This window comes from Hippocampus comes, unplaced genomic scaffold (genome assembly GCF_001891065.2).
Source record: "Hippocampus comes isolate QL1 unplaced genomic scaffold, H_comes_QL1_v1.1 scaffold202, whole genome shotgun sequence".
NCBI classification, from domain to species: domain Eukaryota; kingdom Metazoa; phylum Chordata; class Actinopteri; order Syngnathiformes; family Syngnathidae; genus Hippocampus; species Hippocampus comes.
In genome coordinates, this window is record NW_017805829.1 from 1403911 (window position 1) to 1418449 (window position 14539).

Here is a 14539-nt window from a genome sequence, read left to right on the forward strand (position 1 = left end):
CAGTGCAGAGGTGCAGGGTTTGATTACAGCTTTGGTCTTGCTGTGTGGAATTTACATGTTCTCCCCGTGCCCGTGTGGGTTTTCTCTGGGTTCTCCGGTTTCTTCCCACATTCCATAAACACGAACCATAGGTTGATGGAACACTCCAAATTGTCCCTAGGTGTGAGTGTGAGCGCGGGTGGTTGTTCGTCTGTGTGTGCCCTGCGATTGGCTGGCAACCAATTCAGGGTGTCCCCCGCCTACAGCCCGAAGACGGCTGGGATTGGCTCCAGCAACCCCCGCGACCCTTATATAAAAGTGGATCGGAAAATGGACGGCTGGATCGACCCTTGTGAGGATCAAAGCAGTTTGAAATGGATGGATGGATGTTTTTTTTACAATATTTGTTGGGAAATTTTACAAAATATCACTGTTTGTTCTTCGAAGGATTTCATGTACCGTAAATGTAATCAAGAGTCAGCACAGTTGTTTTCTTTCAGAGGTTTTAGAAGGAAATTCCAAATGTTTTCTGTTTTTTTTCGTTTTTTTTGCAACTGCCCCATAACGCTCAAAGCATTAAGTGAGGAAAATGACTTCTCAATTCCGCATTGAAAGAGTCCAGAATGACATACAGATGTACATTGTGTTTCGCTGCCTCTTTTGGACAGACAAATGGGTGGACACTCTCACGCTTTGTCACCTTGCGAGAAGGTGAATGGTGTGAAACTAATTTAGCCGTTCCAATTAGCTGACCTGCTTTTCGCCGGTGTGGCACTCAAAGGGCCACATCGTCTCCTTTTTACGCTGCTGTTTATGCTGATCAAAGAATGCATTTGCATAAATGATCATGAATCAGTCACCTTCGCCTCACCCCGACACGCTGCAGAAGAATTCAGGAGGGGATTGGCCAAGGAGATTGCAAACGATTTGTGTGCCGTAGGAAATTGTAATCTACAATTTCACAGGACATTGTGCTAATTTATGTTTGTCACAAAAATGTGTCGGTCATAAATGCATGAGCTTCGTTATTTGAATAATTTAATCAGAAATCCTCACGAATTTTGCCGCCTCGTGAGAATTTAGTGGAAAACACAATTTAGTATTTTCATGGTCATTATATTAAAAAATTGAGAAACTCTGTGTTGTCACATAAAGGGAATTCTCTAAGATAATGTGCTTAGTCTTCGTGTTATAGTCAAAGTATTCGCAAGAATTTAACAGGAGATTTTACCGTCCAACATATTGTATTATATCATGCATATCACAAGAATTTTATAGGAAATTGCACACCAAAAATATCACATTTCTGTTCCAAGAAAAAAACTTATAAATTATAGGGAAATTGTATTAAAATTGTGCACAGTTATGGTCTGATTAAAACAAAAAAGTAGAAAATTGTACAAAAGAAAAAGCAAACTCTCACAATAATTTTGTTGTTTGTACAATTGTACAAAAAGAATTGCAGGCTTTTTTTCAAAGTAACTGTGACTTTAGGCTCAGTGTACAATGGTGACATCCAGGTCAATTTCTTGCGCAACTTGCATGGCTCACCGAAGCGTTGCTTGCAAAAATTAAGATTTGCTCTGACTGACAAGACCTTATCAACTAATTTCACTATAGGAACAATTGTAATGATCCAGTTATAATATATGTGCAATCATTAATGAGACCAGTATTACTTGTGTACAACTCCTGTGGATGTTTCGAGTACATCAAGGTAAAAACAATCTGCATAACATTACTTTGGCCGATGTTTGAAGGGCCATCATCGGCTGATTTAATCGGCTGGCACAGCAAAAAAGGAGCACAATCTTCAGAGTCAAATTGCACAAAAAAAAAGGGAAGTCTTTACAATCAATAAGAAATTGTACCGTTATAAAAATTTCACCAATTCCTCTCTCACAAGAATTCTGTGGGAAGGTGTACAAAGAAATTATCACAATCTTGCTGTTGGATGAAAAATTGAGCAGGAAATGGTACTAAATATGGACGTGGTCCTGTTGTGTCAAGATTTATTTTCAGTTGTCGTAACTCAAAATATTGCGTTCCAAGAATGTAGTCAAAACTGTAAACTTCAGCGCAAGGTGAAAACGCATCCCATTTCGGCATTTCGAACGGATTCTTTCAAGCTCGGCGAAGACCACATTTACATCAGCCACCTTCATGTGCCTTGCAAAACCATCTGGAATTCCATGACGGGACACTAAAATGTGTCCCCTGCTGTAAAACCCTTTTCTGTATGGATTAGAGCAGGTCTTGTTTCCATGGTGACCCCCCCCCCCCCGCCACCCATCCCGCACACTTTCGACCAAAGGACACTTGCATGAATCAACCTCATTTAGCTTGTGTGGATGGATTGATAATGGGAGACAAACGGACCCTGTGCAGTGCCAAAATGATGAATCAGCACACACACACACACACACACACACACGTGGGCGCACACACACACATACGCGTGCGCACGCAGCACACACACGCAGCACACACACACACACGCACACACACTCGCACACACACGCACACACACACACACACACACACACACACACACACACACACACACACACACACACACACACGTATGTCAGTGACACAGCAATCATCAGCAGTGTGAACAGATTTGACTGTTGTCCCACTCAAGTGCCGCGTCGCCATGGCAACAAGACCCAGGGACTTTTTATTTCAACGTGGAAAGTGATCTCGGACCAGCTCACACATGGACTATTGTGTATCTTGATAGAGTGGCAGTCCTGTTTTTTTTCCCCCTTTTCCGACTTCGACCTTCTCTGCGGCAGCTAAACAAGCCCAGAGGAGCGTTTTGCTGCTCTTAGATTTCATTTGCGGTTAAGGACTGAGCAGCCAGTCAATCGGTAGAAAGTGCACGTGAGCCACAAAGCTCTAAGGCAGGACAGCTCAAAGAAAGTCGCGTTTTACGATGAAAAAAAATTGGAATGAAAGATGTTTCTTGAAGATTCGTAAAAAGTAAAAAGTTGTAACATTAAGACTTTTTGGTTACACCAATCGGAATATTATGACAGTATTCATATAACATGTTCTCATAAAATAGTGATTCGTATCTTAATAATAATATTGTGACTCTGTCTGGAAATTGGTGACGAAACGTTATTCACCTAAAGTTTTTCTTTTAATAGTAGTGTCTGTTAACTCCTGATATTCCGCCGGATCATGTAAAATGTTTTTTTCTAAGTTATTCCCCTAAAAATAGTGACTATTATCTCCTAAAATTACAATTATCCAAGTAAAATGGGGACTTTTTTTCTATTCAAGTCAAATAATAAAATCATATTCACATAACATCATCACTTAATAAGAAACACATTATTAACGCAATTATTTAATCGTTTTTACTATTTCCTTGCGTTCCTACAAGAATATTCACGTTTTTTTTCCTCGTAAAATTTTCCTCATGATATTACGTGCATTAGCTTTTCCGTCAAATTCGTCTTTCCTAAAAAACGTTTTTCTCTTATTGACATAAAACACTTTTTTTCCTTGTTCTATTATGATATTCTTCTTGGATAGTTTTTTTTCTTGTTATATTACAACAATGTTTGATGTTAACATGCACATTTTATTCTGTCCCAAATTTGTTGGGTTTCTCCGTTTTTGCATGAAATGACCACTTGACGAAAAACGCCCCCCCCCCCCCCCCCGACTTATTCTCTTACCGATGACTATATTGTGGTGCTCGACTCTTTACGCTCTCGTAATGCCGTATTACGATGTAGGTAGCTCATCCTATAATATGGCAGTGCTTTTCTGGGACGTCGGGGAACGTTGCCGTGGCGACTGTCGGCTATATTAAAAAGAGGAAGGACTTGTGGGAGATGTGACTGGCGGCCACTCTGGCTTGATTATTTTTTTTTTCTATTCCTTTGAGCCGTCCTTCCGGCAGCTGCTCTCGACAAGAACACTGCAGCTCAGTTCTTGTCAACTTCTACGGCCAACAACACCCCTTACGCCCGCGCCCCCTCCCCCGCCGCTCCTCTTCCTCCTCCTCTTCCTGGCCGTCGCTCGCCTTTTGTGCACTGACCTGTTTCCTGGAGGCGTTCTGATGTCCTGCGACAAAGCTTTCGCAGGCGACTTTGTGCACAGTACAGCGTAGCGCCCCCTAGCGTAACACCATGTTCTTTTGATGCTTCTCGTGGCCTGCTTTAGATTTGGAAGTCGGAAGAGGTGGGAGAGGAGGAAGAGATGCGGCACCATGGCAACAATCGGAACCACTTTGCCTCGCTCGAGCGCGGCAAAGTGCGTCCTTCACAAGCACACTCATGTTTGCTGCATGCACTGGTGGTTAAAAAAAGTTTAATTATTTTTCTGAAACATTAAAAACTGTTCTTGTAAAATTAGGATTTTTTTCATGTAAAATTGCGACTTTTTTCCTTTTTTCTAGTAATATGACAACAGAATTCACACAAAATGATGTTTTTTGTTTTGTTAAATAATTTTATCAGTTTTTCTCAAAGAAAGTTGACGAGTCATTATACTTGTAATGTTATCAAATTTAAGCTCTGGTTTCTGAAAAAATTGTGACTTTTTTCTCGTAATGTTACAACAGGATTTGTGTGCTTTTTTATTGTTAAATTGTGACGTTGAAATTGTATCATAATATTCAACAAAATTCTTGTAAAATAAATTTTTTCCCTCTTGAAAAATTGCAACTTTTGTTCAAGTTATAATACAACAAAATTCAGACATTTTTTTTTCCCGATGAGGAATCTTTTCCCCATAAATGTTTTTGTTTTTGTTTTGATTTTTTGTGTGAAATTGCAAAATTTTTATTGTTATTCTCTTGCAACGTTGACTGATATACCGTTATTCACAAAACATCACATTTTTAATCAAAATGAGGAGTCTTCTCAAGCAGTTGGGCATTTTTTCACATAGTATTAAAACATTATTCATGTGAAAATTAGGAGTTTGTTTTATAAAATGAAAACCATTTAATATTGCAACACTATTTATGTAACGTTAGGTTCACGTGTAAACACACACACACACGCACACACACCCACCCACACCCACACACACACACAAACACACACACACACACACACACACACACACACTCCTACCACCTGAATACACACAAATTAAACACCGCTTTTGGCCTTGTGCTTATTATGTATGCAAGACAATGGTCGGTGACTGCTAACATGAGCCACTAAATTGCCGCTTCGTGTAAATGGCAGCTTGTTAAATTGATTTCACAGTAGATGGTTAACTATTTCACTTGTGTTACATTAAATAAATAGATAGATAGATAGATAGATAGATAGATAGATAGATAGATAGATAGATAGATAGATAGATAGATAGATAGATAGATAGATAAATAAATAAAATTAAATAAAATAAAAATCTCGCAATAGTATTACGTTTTTGGGGGATATTTGTTCAGATGGATTCCAGGCCAGAACGTCTTGCATCGGATGTTGTGCGTACGTACACAACGATGGACCACACTAAAGTGTTAACTATCGATCAGGATACCCGAATCACGGCTACTTGCTGTCATAAAAACGCAACGTACGCTACATGACCTTCAACGGAAATACCAAAGTGGACTTGGTGTGTTCTAATGATCTCACAACAAACGGACAAGCTCCGCCACGCATGTGAAGGAGGGCGTTGCCCTGGCAACCCAAGTGGACTGACTCAGTTGCTTCTCTCAGTTCAACCGTTATTGCTCTTTTTAAATATGGTACTTCCGCTGATAGCCCGAGAGTGCCGAATTCAAATATCCAACACTCGGAGCTCCATTACTAACACTGTGATGAAGATTGTTTTTGCCAGTCATTTAAAAGGGCCAGAGAGTGGTGAGTCATTTCCACTTTCGCCGCACTCCAACAAAAAAAGTGGGGTTAATTAACACAATAACCACCCTCTTGCTGAATTTCTCCACCAGAAGTTTCAGAACCAAATTGACGAGGTGGCCGTATTGCTACCACGCTAGAGCTAAAAGGTGCAATGTTAGCACAGATTAGCATGAGCTAAGAGGCTCACTAGCATTAGCTTGTGATCATAATGTATGACTAAGTTGGATATTTAGAGTTGGGGGTATTTATGTTTGCCGATGTCATGCACCAAACCGCTACATTGACTCATAAGTGTAATTCAATGGCTTGATGATAAAATTCTGCATCCACCAGTGATTAAAAAAATAAATAAATTAAAAAAAAATAGGTTTCCATTGTCTGCCAAGTGAAATGTATAGTATACCTCAGTCTCATCGAGTATATTTGACGCCTGAGCCCCGACGTTTATATGCTCCATTTGTCCATGGCCTTCAACTCACTGTGACACATCATTTCATGTAATGCATGACATAAATATATCAATGACGATGAAAATAAATGACATGTTGGCTGGAATATGAAGCGGAGCAGAGTCAAAAGTGCAAGTCATCCGGTGCCATGAAGACACGAATATAGAAGAATATTCAAGGTATCAGACGGATTGTCTGAGAGTTCTTTTTACCATGAAACATTGATCATATCTGTGATTCTACTTAATAATGCATAAAATGGTTCACGATGATGTCATTTGCAATAAAGCACAAAAAAGGGACAGAATTGTAATCAAAACAAAAGCCACTATGAATTATATCAGTATGGTGATTTGATTTGGACAGAACGAAGGCAATGCTGACATGCTCTTGCAGTTGTTATTGTAAGAATTTGCAATCTTAATTATCGCCTTGTTTGTGTTTTAACTGCGAGTTGCCAGGATTTTCTTCTGCCCACACGATGACGACATCGCACAAATTTCAGTGTGTAAGTACCATGCGGCCATTTGTATTTCCATTGAGAAATGATCAAATACGAACATTTGGTGTGCTGACATGTCAAATATCATTTCAAAAAGGCAATGTGTGGACAAAAAAAAAAAAAAAGATATGGCGGATTGATTATTTTTACATTTTAGAGTTCAGGTATGCATTCAGTGTAAACAGACTGACATTTTGTTGCATTTGGCTTAGCTTAGCATAGAAATTTGAATGTGTAAATCAAATTTCAAATACATGTCAATATTGGTATGCTGCTGTGATTTAGAAATACATAAACAGTTGGATTTTGAAAACCACAGTCATATAGAGCATAATGTACAAAATAAAACAGTAGTGTAAGTCAGTGGGAATCAAAAACTAACACCCTTATTTGCTATTTATCCATCTGATGGCCTGGAGGGCAAAGCTATTTAGAAACCTTGTAAGTACTGCATGGAATGCTGCAGAACCCTTTTTGGCACAGTCAGGTATAATTTTCAATAAAAACAAATGAAACGCAGAGGTTAACAAAGAAATAGCAATGTGAGTAGAAATATACTGTGGTGGATTGAAAAGACATTGCTTCATTTTGCTCTGTCGTCAGGACCTCTTTTTAATTAAAAATATGGATGAAATGCTAATATGCTAGCAGTTGGCCAAAATGTAAGTCAACATAAATCAAGAAGGCAACGCAACTTTAAAAATGATAAGGACTTTTACATTCAGCTCTCGATTCAGGGACTATTTTTAAGACGAATGGATGAAATGCTAATATGCTAGCAGTTGGTGTTCCAAGAATGAATGTGAGCATAAAGACAGCAGCTTGAGTTGCACTACTATAGTCAGGTACTGTATTGAAAAGAATGGACGTAACACTAACTTGCTAGCAGGTAGAATTCTAACATACAACTTCACAAAGAGAAAGAAGGCAATGTGTGTACAGAAAAATACGACGACAGATTAATCAGCATTTTTCCATGCCTCATTTCCGCACGCCTTCTTACTTGCGCATCTCCTGCTGTTTTGATAGCATCAGGGGAGCACAGCAAACATCTGCTGGCGCTAAAAGACGGGACAATCGTTTCCGCATAATTCCTGAAAGGACTCAACTTGCCTTTCTATGCCTTCCCTCAGTCTGTCCTCGTCGTTGTTTATTATTTCTGATCTGCTCAATCGTCTGACATCCACTGTTTGCACCGGTGGCTGTTTGACCTCGTCCGAGAGGCTGACTTCATGATTTATATTTAGAGTTATGTCGCTGGCCTCAGAGCTGGGCAATGGGGGTTCAGGGTGTTTGTTTGATTGACAGCTGAGGCAAAGAGGGAGGGGTAAAGAAGATAAAACATCTCATGAAAAAGACCTTAAGTGATTGGCTGGAAACATTTAATAAAAATGTGTGAGAAATTGTATTTAAATTCGTCCCTAAGCAGGCGTTCAGAGCATTTATTAATATCTTCCGTCCCTTTAAAAAAACAGCATACAAACAAAATAATTGTGCCCTTGTGCTCAATTAGCCTTTGATGTTAAGGCAGACAGCGAGTGGACGTTCATGCGATAATTAGGCCCTTTCGCGAAGCGTCTCATGAAATGAGTGACCAAAATCAATGAGCAGATCATCTTGTACAAGTGCTAATCAATTTAAAGTGGTGTCTTTTATTTTCACAGTCTTGGAGGAGAATGGCCAATGAAAGCATATTACATTCTATAAAGATTCACAAAAAGACGATTCATTCTGAAATGTTGCCGTTTTTATTACGCTTAATAGAAGCAGCATCGATTAACGGATTCAACATCTGTCAAGGGCCAAAATGACTGTCATCTGGAACAAATGCGCTTTTGTTTTTCTCTGTCTGCAGATCGACGTCATTCCTCCACACGTTCAAAATCAATCAACTGACAAAATGTCTGTCCGATTTGGGACAGGCAACCTATTATTTTTCTTCATCTAAACATATATCAGTTTCGAAATGTTGACGTTTTATCATCGCTTTGCAGATTTCACACAGAAGAACAAAATTACCAAAACACAGCGCTTTGAAATTTTGCTCCGTTAGCCGTCACCTTAACATGGTGGAGGAGTTTGTGTGTCACAATGATCCTAGCAGTTAATTTGTCTGGGGCTTTAGGCCCCTGGTAGGATCACGCATGGCAAAAAGATCCTTGGTGAGGGACCAGAAAAAGCACGGCTCAATGACTCCAATGATGAATGAAAACTTAGGATGGTGTTTTCCCCTGGTCACGGGGCCCCCCTTTGGAGCCAGGCCTGGAAGTGGGGCACGCTGGTGACTGCCTGGTGGCCGAGCCTACGCCCATAGGGCTCAGCCCAAAGAGGCAACGTGGATCCCCCCTCCCATAGGCTCAGCACCTATGGGAGTGGCCAAAGGGGATGGTTGCAAAGTGAACTGGGCGGTGGCCAAAGGCGGGGACCTTGACGGTCTGATCCCTGGCTGCAGAAGCTAGCTCTTTAGAGACATGGAATTAAAAACCTCCTTGGTTGCAACTGGGGGTGGATGAGATCTGCCAGGAGTTCCTCAAGGCTCTGGATGATGTGGGGTGGGCCTGTCCTGGTTGACAGGCCTCTGCAATATCGCACGGTCATCGGGGAGAATCCCTCTGGATTGGCAGACCGGAGTGGTGGTCCCTCTTTCTACGAAGGGGCACCGGAGGTGTGTTCCGACAACAGAGAGATCACACTCCTCAGTCTCCCTGGTAAGGGCTATTCAGGGGTGCTGGAGAGGAGGGTCCGTCAAAAAGTCGAGTCTCAGATTCAGGAGGAGCAATGTGGTTTATGTCCCGGCCTCGGAACAGTGGACAATCTTGGCAAGGTCCTCGAGGGTCCATGTGAGTTTGCCCAATCAGTTTACATACTGTATGCTTAGTGGACTCGGAGAAGGCGTTCGACCGTGTCCCTCAGGGAGTTCTGTGGGGGGTGCTTCAAGAGTATGAGGTACCAAACCCCCTGATACAGGCTCTTCAGTCCCCATACCACACCGCTCGGGCATCTGACTTGGATGCCCCAGGTGAGATGTTCCCGGGATGACCCAGGACACGCTGGAGAGACTTTGTCTCCCGGCTGGCGTGGGAACGCTTTGGAATCAACTGGAATGAGCTGGAAGAAGTGGCTGGGAGAGGGAAGTCTGGGCTTCCATGCTAAAGCTGTTGCCCCATGGCCCGACCCTGGATAAGCAGTAGAAAATGGTATGGTATGCTGTGGATGGTATCGGCTCTGAAATTTGGATATTTGACATTGCTTGGAAAAAAAACAAAAGAACAAGATGAATATCTCTTTGGCGAGAGGTAAGCTACTATTTTCTTCTTCTTAACGCAGAGTTCCCGAAATATTGCAATTTGCTATGGCAAGGAAATGTTTGCTGTTTTTTGAACACTTTGTATGAGCTCCATCACGGGACAAATGTTTGTTTCGTTCACAAGTGTGCTATACTTTATCCCGTATAAATGCTAAAGGTTTCGTTTTTACTCCGCTTCAGAGAAGTGCCATCATTAACAGATTCAATAGCAATTAAAGAACTAAACATATGTCTCATTCGCGACAGGCATTCTATTGTTTCAGTTCGGAAAATGTGTAACGGTCCTGAAATTTTGCTGTTTTTGCATCACTTGGCGGTACAATACTACAAAGTGTACTTTTTTTCTGGACAATCTGTTATGTTTCGTATTACATGTCGCTTCGGAAATTTTGCTATTATCAGTTCTGAGATGGTTTGCATTTTTATTTACGTTTTATAACAATGCGATCGTGCAGCATATTATATAGCAATCAAGAACAAAATGCCCATCTCATTTTTTCGCCTCATAAGAGCTTCCTGAAAATGAAAGCGTTGGCATTAAAGCATTTCACGATGCCCAACGGACTCTCCTTCATGAGTCAAGTCTCATAAATGTGCAGATATGGCAGCAGGTAAGGAGACAACAGCAAGCGTTCGATGGATGAGTCCGCGAGCTCGCTAGCTCGCTATGAGTCACGTTGCCCTTTAAAAGGACACGGCCTGAAGACGTGCACTTATATTTCCGACACACACACACATGCACCCACACACACAGACACACACACGCATGTACGGGCACGATAAGTTTTACGGGAACACAGCATGGGTGTAAAACCGAGGCGAACACACCAAGGCAAGCATGCTCATGAAACCTTGAGCATTCAGGTTATACAATACTCGCATCGCTAACAAACCCAAGATGAGTTATTCGTGGATTGGCAACAAGAACCCAAATGATTTTAAAGGGTGCATGGGGCAGATTTTTCCACTTTGTGCAGCAACACGATTGTGTTTCAATTCTTAGTGTTTGCTTTATTTTTGTCACCTTAGTGAGCACAAGTAGTTGCTCAGGAGTCTCAAGCAAAAACAGTTGGTATTATTTTTCGCTTTAATCTGGTTGATTTTGTATGACATTTTCCTACATATTATGTCAACGAAATAAACATAGAAGTTGCTCAGCAGCTGTTAATCTGCTCAAGAAAATGGTTCTTTAATTCTTATTGTTCACTTTGATCTGGTTGATTTTGTTAAGTTTCAACATTTTAACATCATAGCAACTAAATTAACACAAAAAAATCCACAGCACTCGCGAATATGCACAAGCAAATTGTTATTGTTTGCTTTGATTTCGATAGTTTTGTTCTCCAATTTTCAAAATATTTCATCAACTGAATAAACACTAGTTTGCACAGCAGCGTCTCGTATGTTCAGAAAACAAAAAAACTATAGTTTGCTATCGTCTGATGATGTTGTTTGACTCAAAATGGTTGTGCCATGCTTATGCAAAACAATCGTGAGCTGTAATTCGTATTTGATGCTTTGATTTTGTTGACCTTTGCTCGACAACTTTCAACTTTTGCTTTTATTAGGTAAGATATGTAAATGCAATATGTAAATACACACCACACTGACAGCAGTTGAGATACGCTCCAGCAACGTAGTTATGCTTATTTCTTAAGGTTTGCTTTGGTCTTATTTCTTTCTATAATTTTCAACATTTGGTCATTTCGTAAGATAAGTAAACTCAGAAGCTGCACAAGCTATTTCATACGCACTTGGGCAAAATGAGTGTGTTTAAATTCTCATCTTCGAACCATGGTTGAAGTGAGAGCACATTCTCGTTGTGCTACAGTGTTTATATGCTGAGCACCTTGATGATGGTCGCCCACTTGCATCAGGCTGCCTTGGGTGAGCGCGCTGCGCAGGCTGGGGACTGAGCTTTTTTTTTTTTTTCCCTTTCTTTTTTTTAAATGCAAATGATATGGATTGGATGCCGGCAAGCACCAATCACAAGCCTTTGATTTATATTGAAGGCAGCAGTCGCACAGCAACCAAGCGCCTCCACATGAACTATGTTATGTAAAAACAATCCAAATGCATGCTAAAGAACTGCAAAATAAAACAAATATTACAAAATTAAAATATGGATCATGAAAATTAAACTAATAGCAATAAACCACCGGTAATAGCAGGTTAAATATTTAAAATAAATTGGTATGATATAAAGTTAATTAAATACTGAATAATGCAAAGAGCTTTGGTTTAAAACCCGACTAAACAATAGCAGTTATAACGAATAAAATATTTTACACCCAAAGAAACTACAATATTCAACAATGATCATGAAAAATAGACTAACAATAATTTTTAAATAAATTGAATAAAAAAATATCTTTATGTAATCTAAATGTATTAAAACTAAAAGATTTATATAATCTAGAAATTGAATAAAAACCTTTAATCTAAACTTAATACTATAAGAATGAAAAATAAAGTAGTAGATAATAAATACTGAATATGCAACAAAGCATGAATAAATAAATAAATACTGTTAAGAAAAACAGAATTTAGCAATTAATTAAATTCTACTGTTGAGTAAAATGTCATACTTACATAATTGCATAAAAATGAAATATAATTACAGATAGAGAATGAACAGAAGAAAAATAAAGATAACACTGGCAGAAAATAAATGAAGAATACATAAAAATAAAACGGAAATAAAGAAATATAAAAACCGGCTTAAAAATGAATCAAAATAAGAAAAAATACAGCAAAACAATTAATAATCAAAATCAATTAATGGAAGAACGGAAAATAAAATATAATTGAAGAAACAGAAAAATAAATCATCATAAAAAAAAATCAACAAATAAATACACTAAAATCAAACAGTGCTTAAAAATAAGTCAAAAGAAAAAAAACAATACGACACTTAAATACTGACTAAAAATATATATTTTAGAAAGGTTGAAAAATGTTGGCTGTGGGCAAATCCCACAAACCACTTGCCTCTCCAAAGCAATTGGACAACAATCGTGTTCTTCACCTGATGGGCACCCGAGGATGCGCTCCAAAAAGGTGCTCACTCAACTCAATGAGATGATGATGATGATGATGATGATGATGATGAGCAGCAGAATGTACTCGCCTCACTGACGTCGAAGACTGCGAGCTTAGCATGGTGTTGTTAATGTGACGGAATGAAATAATGGATGTGGCCGTTGCCGTGGAAACAAACTTTTCCTCCCACCCCCGCTCATCTCCCTTCTCCCCTTGCATCCATCCAGACACACATACATTCCATATGGCGCAATGCAATTTTTTTTTTTTTTCAAGACACTCACAGCAGTTGGTGACAGCGAAGCTGTTGGCCACCTCCAGGTTGTCGATGTGAGGCGTGAGCCGAAACTCGGCCGTACCGAACTGGACCATGCCTATCCTGAAGGCGCTGTACTCTTGGTCCGCGCCCCTCGGAAAGAGCCCCCCTGGACGGGTGAAAAGACACGCACCAGTCAGTCTTCCTGAAACGCAATGCGCTTCATTTTTGGCGCACATTTTTTTTTTTTTTTTTACACTCACCGATTTGGACGCTGGGCGAGCCTCCCTGCGCACACCCCCACAAAACGAGGAGGAAGGACATGGAGAAATGCACAATTTGCTGCATGGCCGTGGCGGTCCGCATCTACCGTACACACACTCAGGGAGGGGAGTCAGGAATATTCCAGGAGAGAGACGGATGATCAAGGCGTTAAATCCCACGCATCTTTTTTTTTTTCTTTTGGTGCAGCCGGGTGTGCAATTAACGAGGACGAAGGTTGGAGGTGGAAAATAAAAGGGGGGGGTGACCCCAGTAGTCGAGGAAAAAAGGACCCTTAGCGATGGAGCGGCAAGCGCTGCTGATTCCTGCTCCGAGTGTGGCGCTCCTCTCTTAGCATCACCCCCCCATCACCACCACTCTTCCCTTCCCCCCTCCTCCTCAAGCCGAGAACCGAATGCTAATGAGGCGGGCGCCGAAGATTGCCGAAAGGAGAGCCGGCCGCTCGACTGACGTCAGCAACGAACCGTGCGCTTTCATGAGCCATGCGTGCAGAAAGAGATGTTTCTAGTTGGGTTCAAAAATTTGGAAAAATAATTGCTTTTTTTCCCCACTGTATTTTTAAATGAAGAAGTAATAAATAAGCAAAAGTAATAAGTATTACAATAAAGGACATCAGATTTATCATAAATAAATGTTTTTGTTCCAAAAGGTCAGGCTTACACCAAAATAAAGGCACATTACTTCTGAATTAATTTAAAACACAGCCTATCTACTTCAGAGTTCTTAACTTACAAAAGACTGACTGGCATTATTGAATATGATGCTTCACAAAATTCTATGAAAAAGATGGCAGAAAACACGCATGTATACACACACACACACACACACACACACACACACACACACACACACACACACACACACACACACACACACACA

At 40.3% G+C, this 14539-nt stretch overlaps 1 protein-coding gene across 4 annotated transcripts in view; it reads right to left on the reverse strand.

Annotated features, from left to right (window-relative positions):
- Positions 1 to 14069, reverse strand: part of gria2b (glutamate receptor, ionotropic, AMPA 2b) — a 51293-nt gene extending 37224 nt beyond the window's left edge. For 3 of the 4 annotated variants that reach the window (XM_019887444.1, XM_019887443.1, XM_019887442.1), the window contains exons 1-2: positions 13642 to 14069; positions 13407 to 13547 (exon numbers count right to left, since the gene is read on the reverse strand). In XM_019887444.1, coding sequence (XP_019743003.1) covers positions 13407 to 13547; positions 13642 to 13744 — 244 coding nt within the window. In that variant the 5' untranslated portion in view covers positions 13745 to 14069. The remainder of the gene's footprint in view (positions 1 to 13406; positions 13548 to 13641) is intronic. The other variant, XM_019887441.1, reaches the window with a different exon arrangement.
- Between the last annotated feature and the right edge of the window lie 470 nt (positions 14070 to 14539).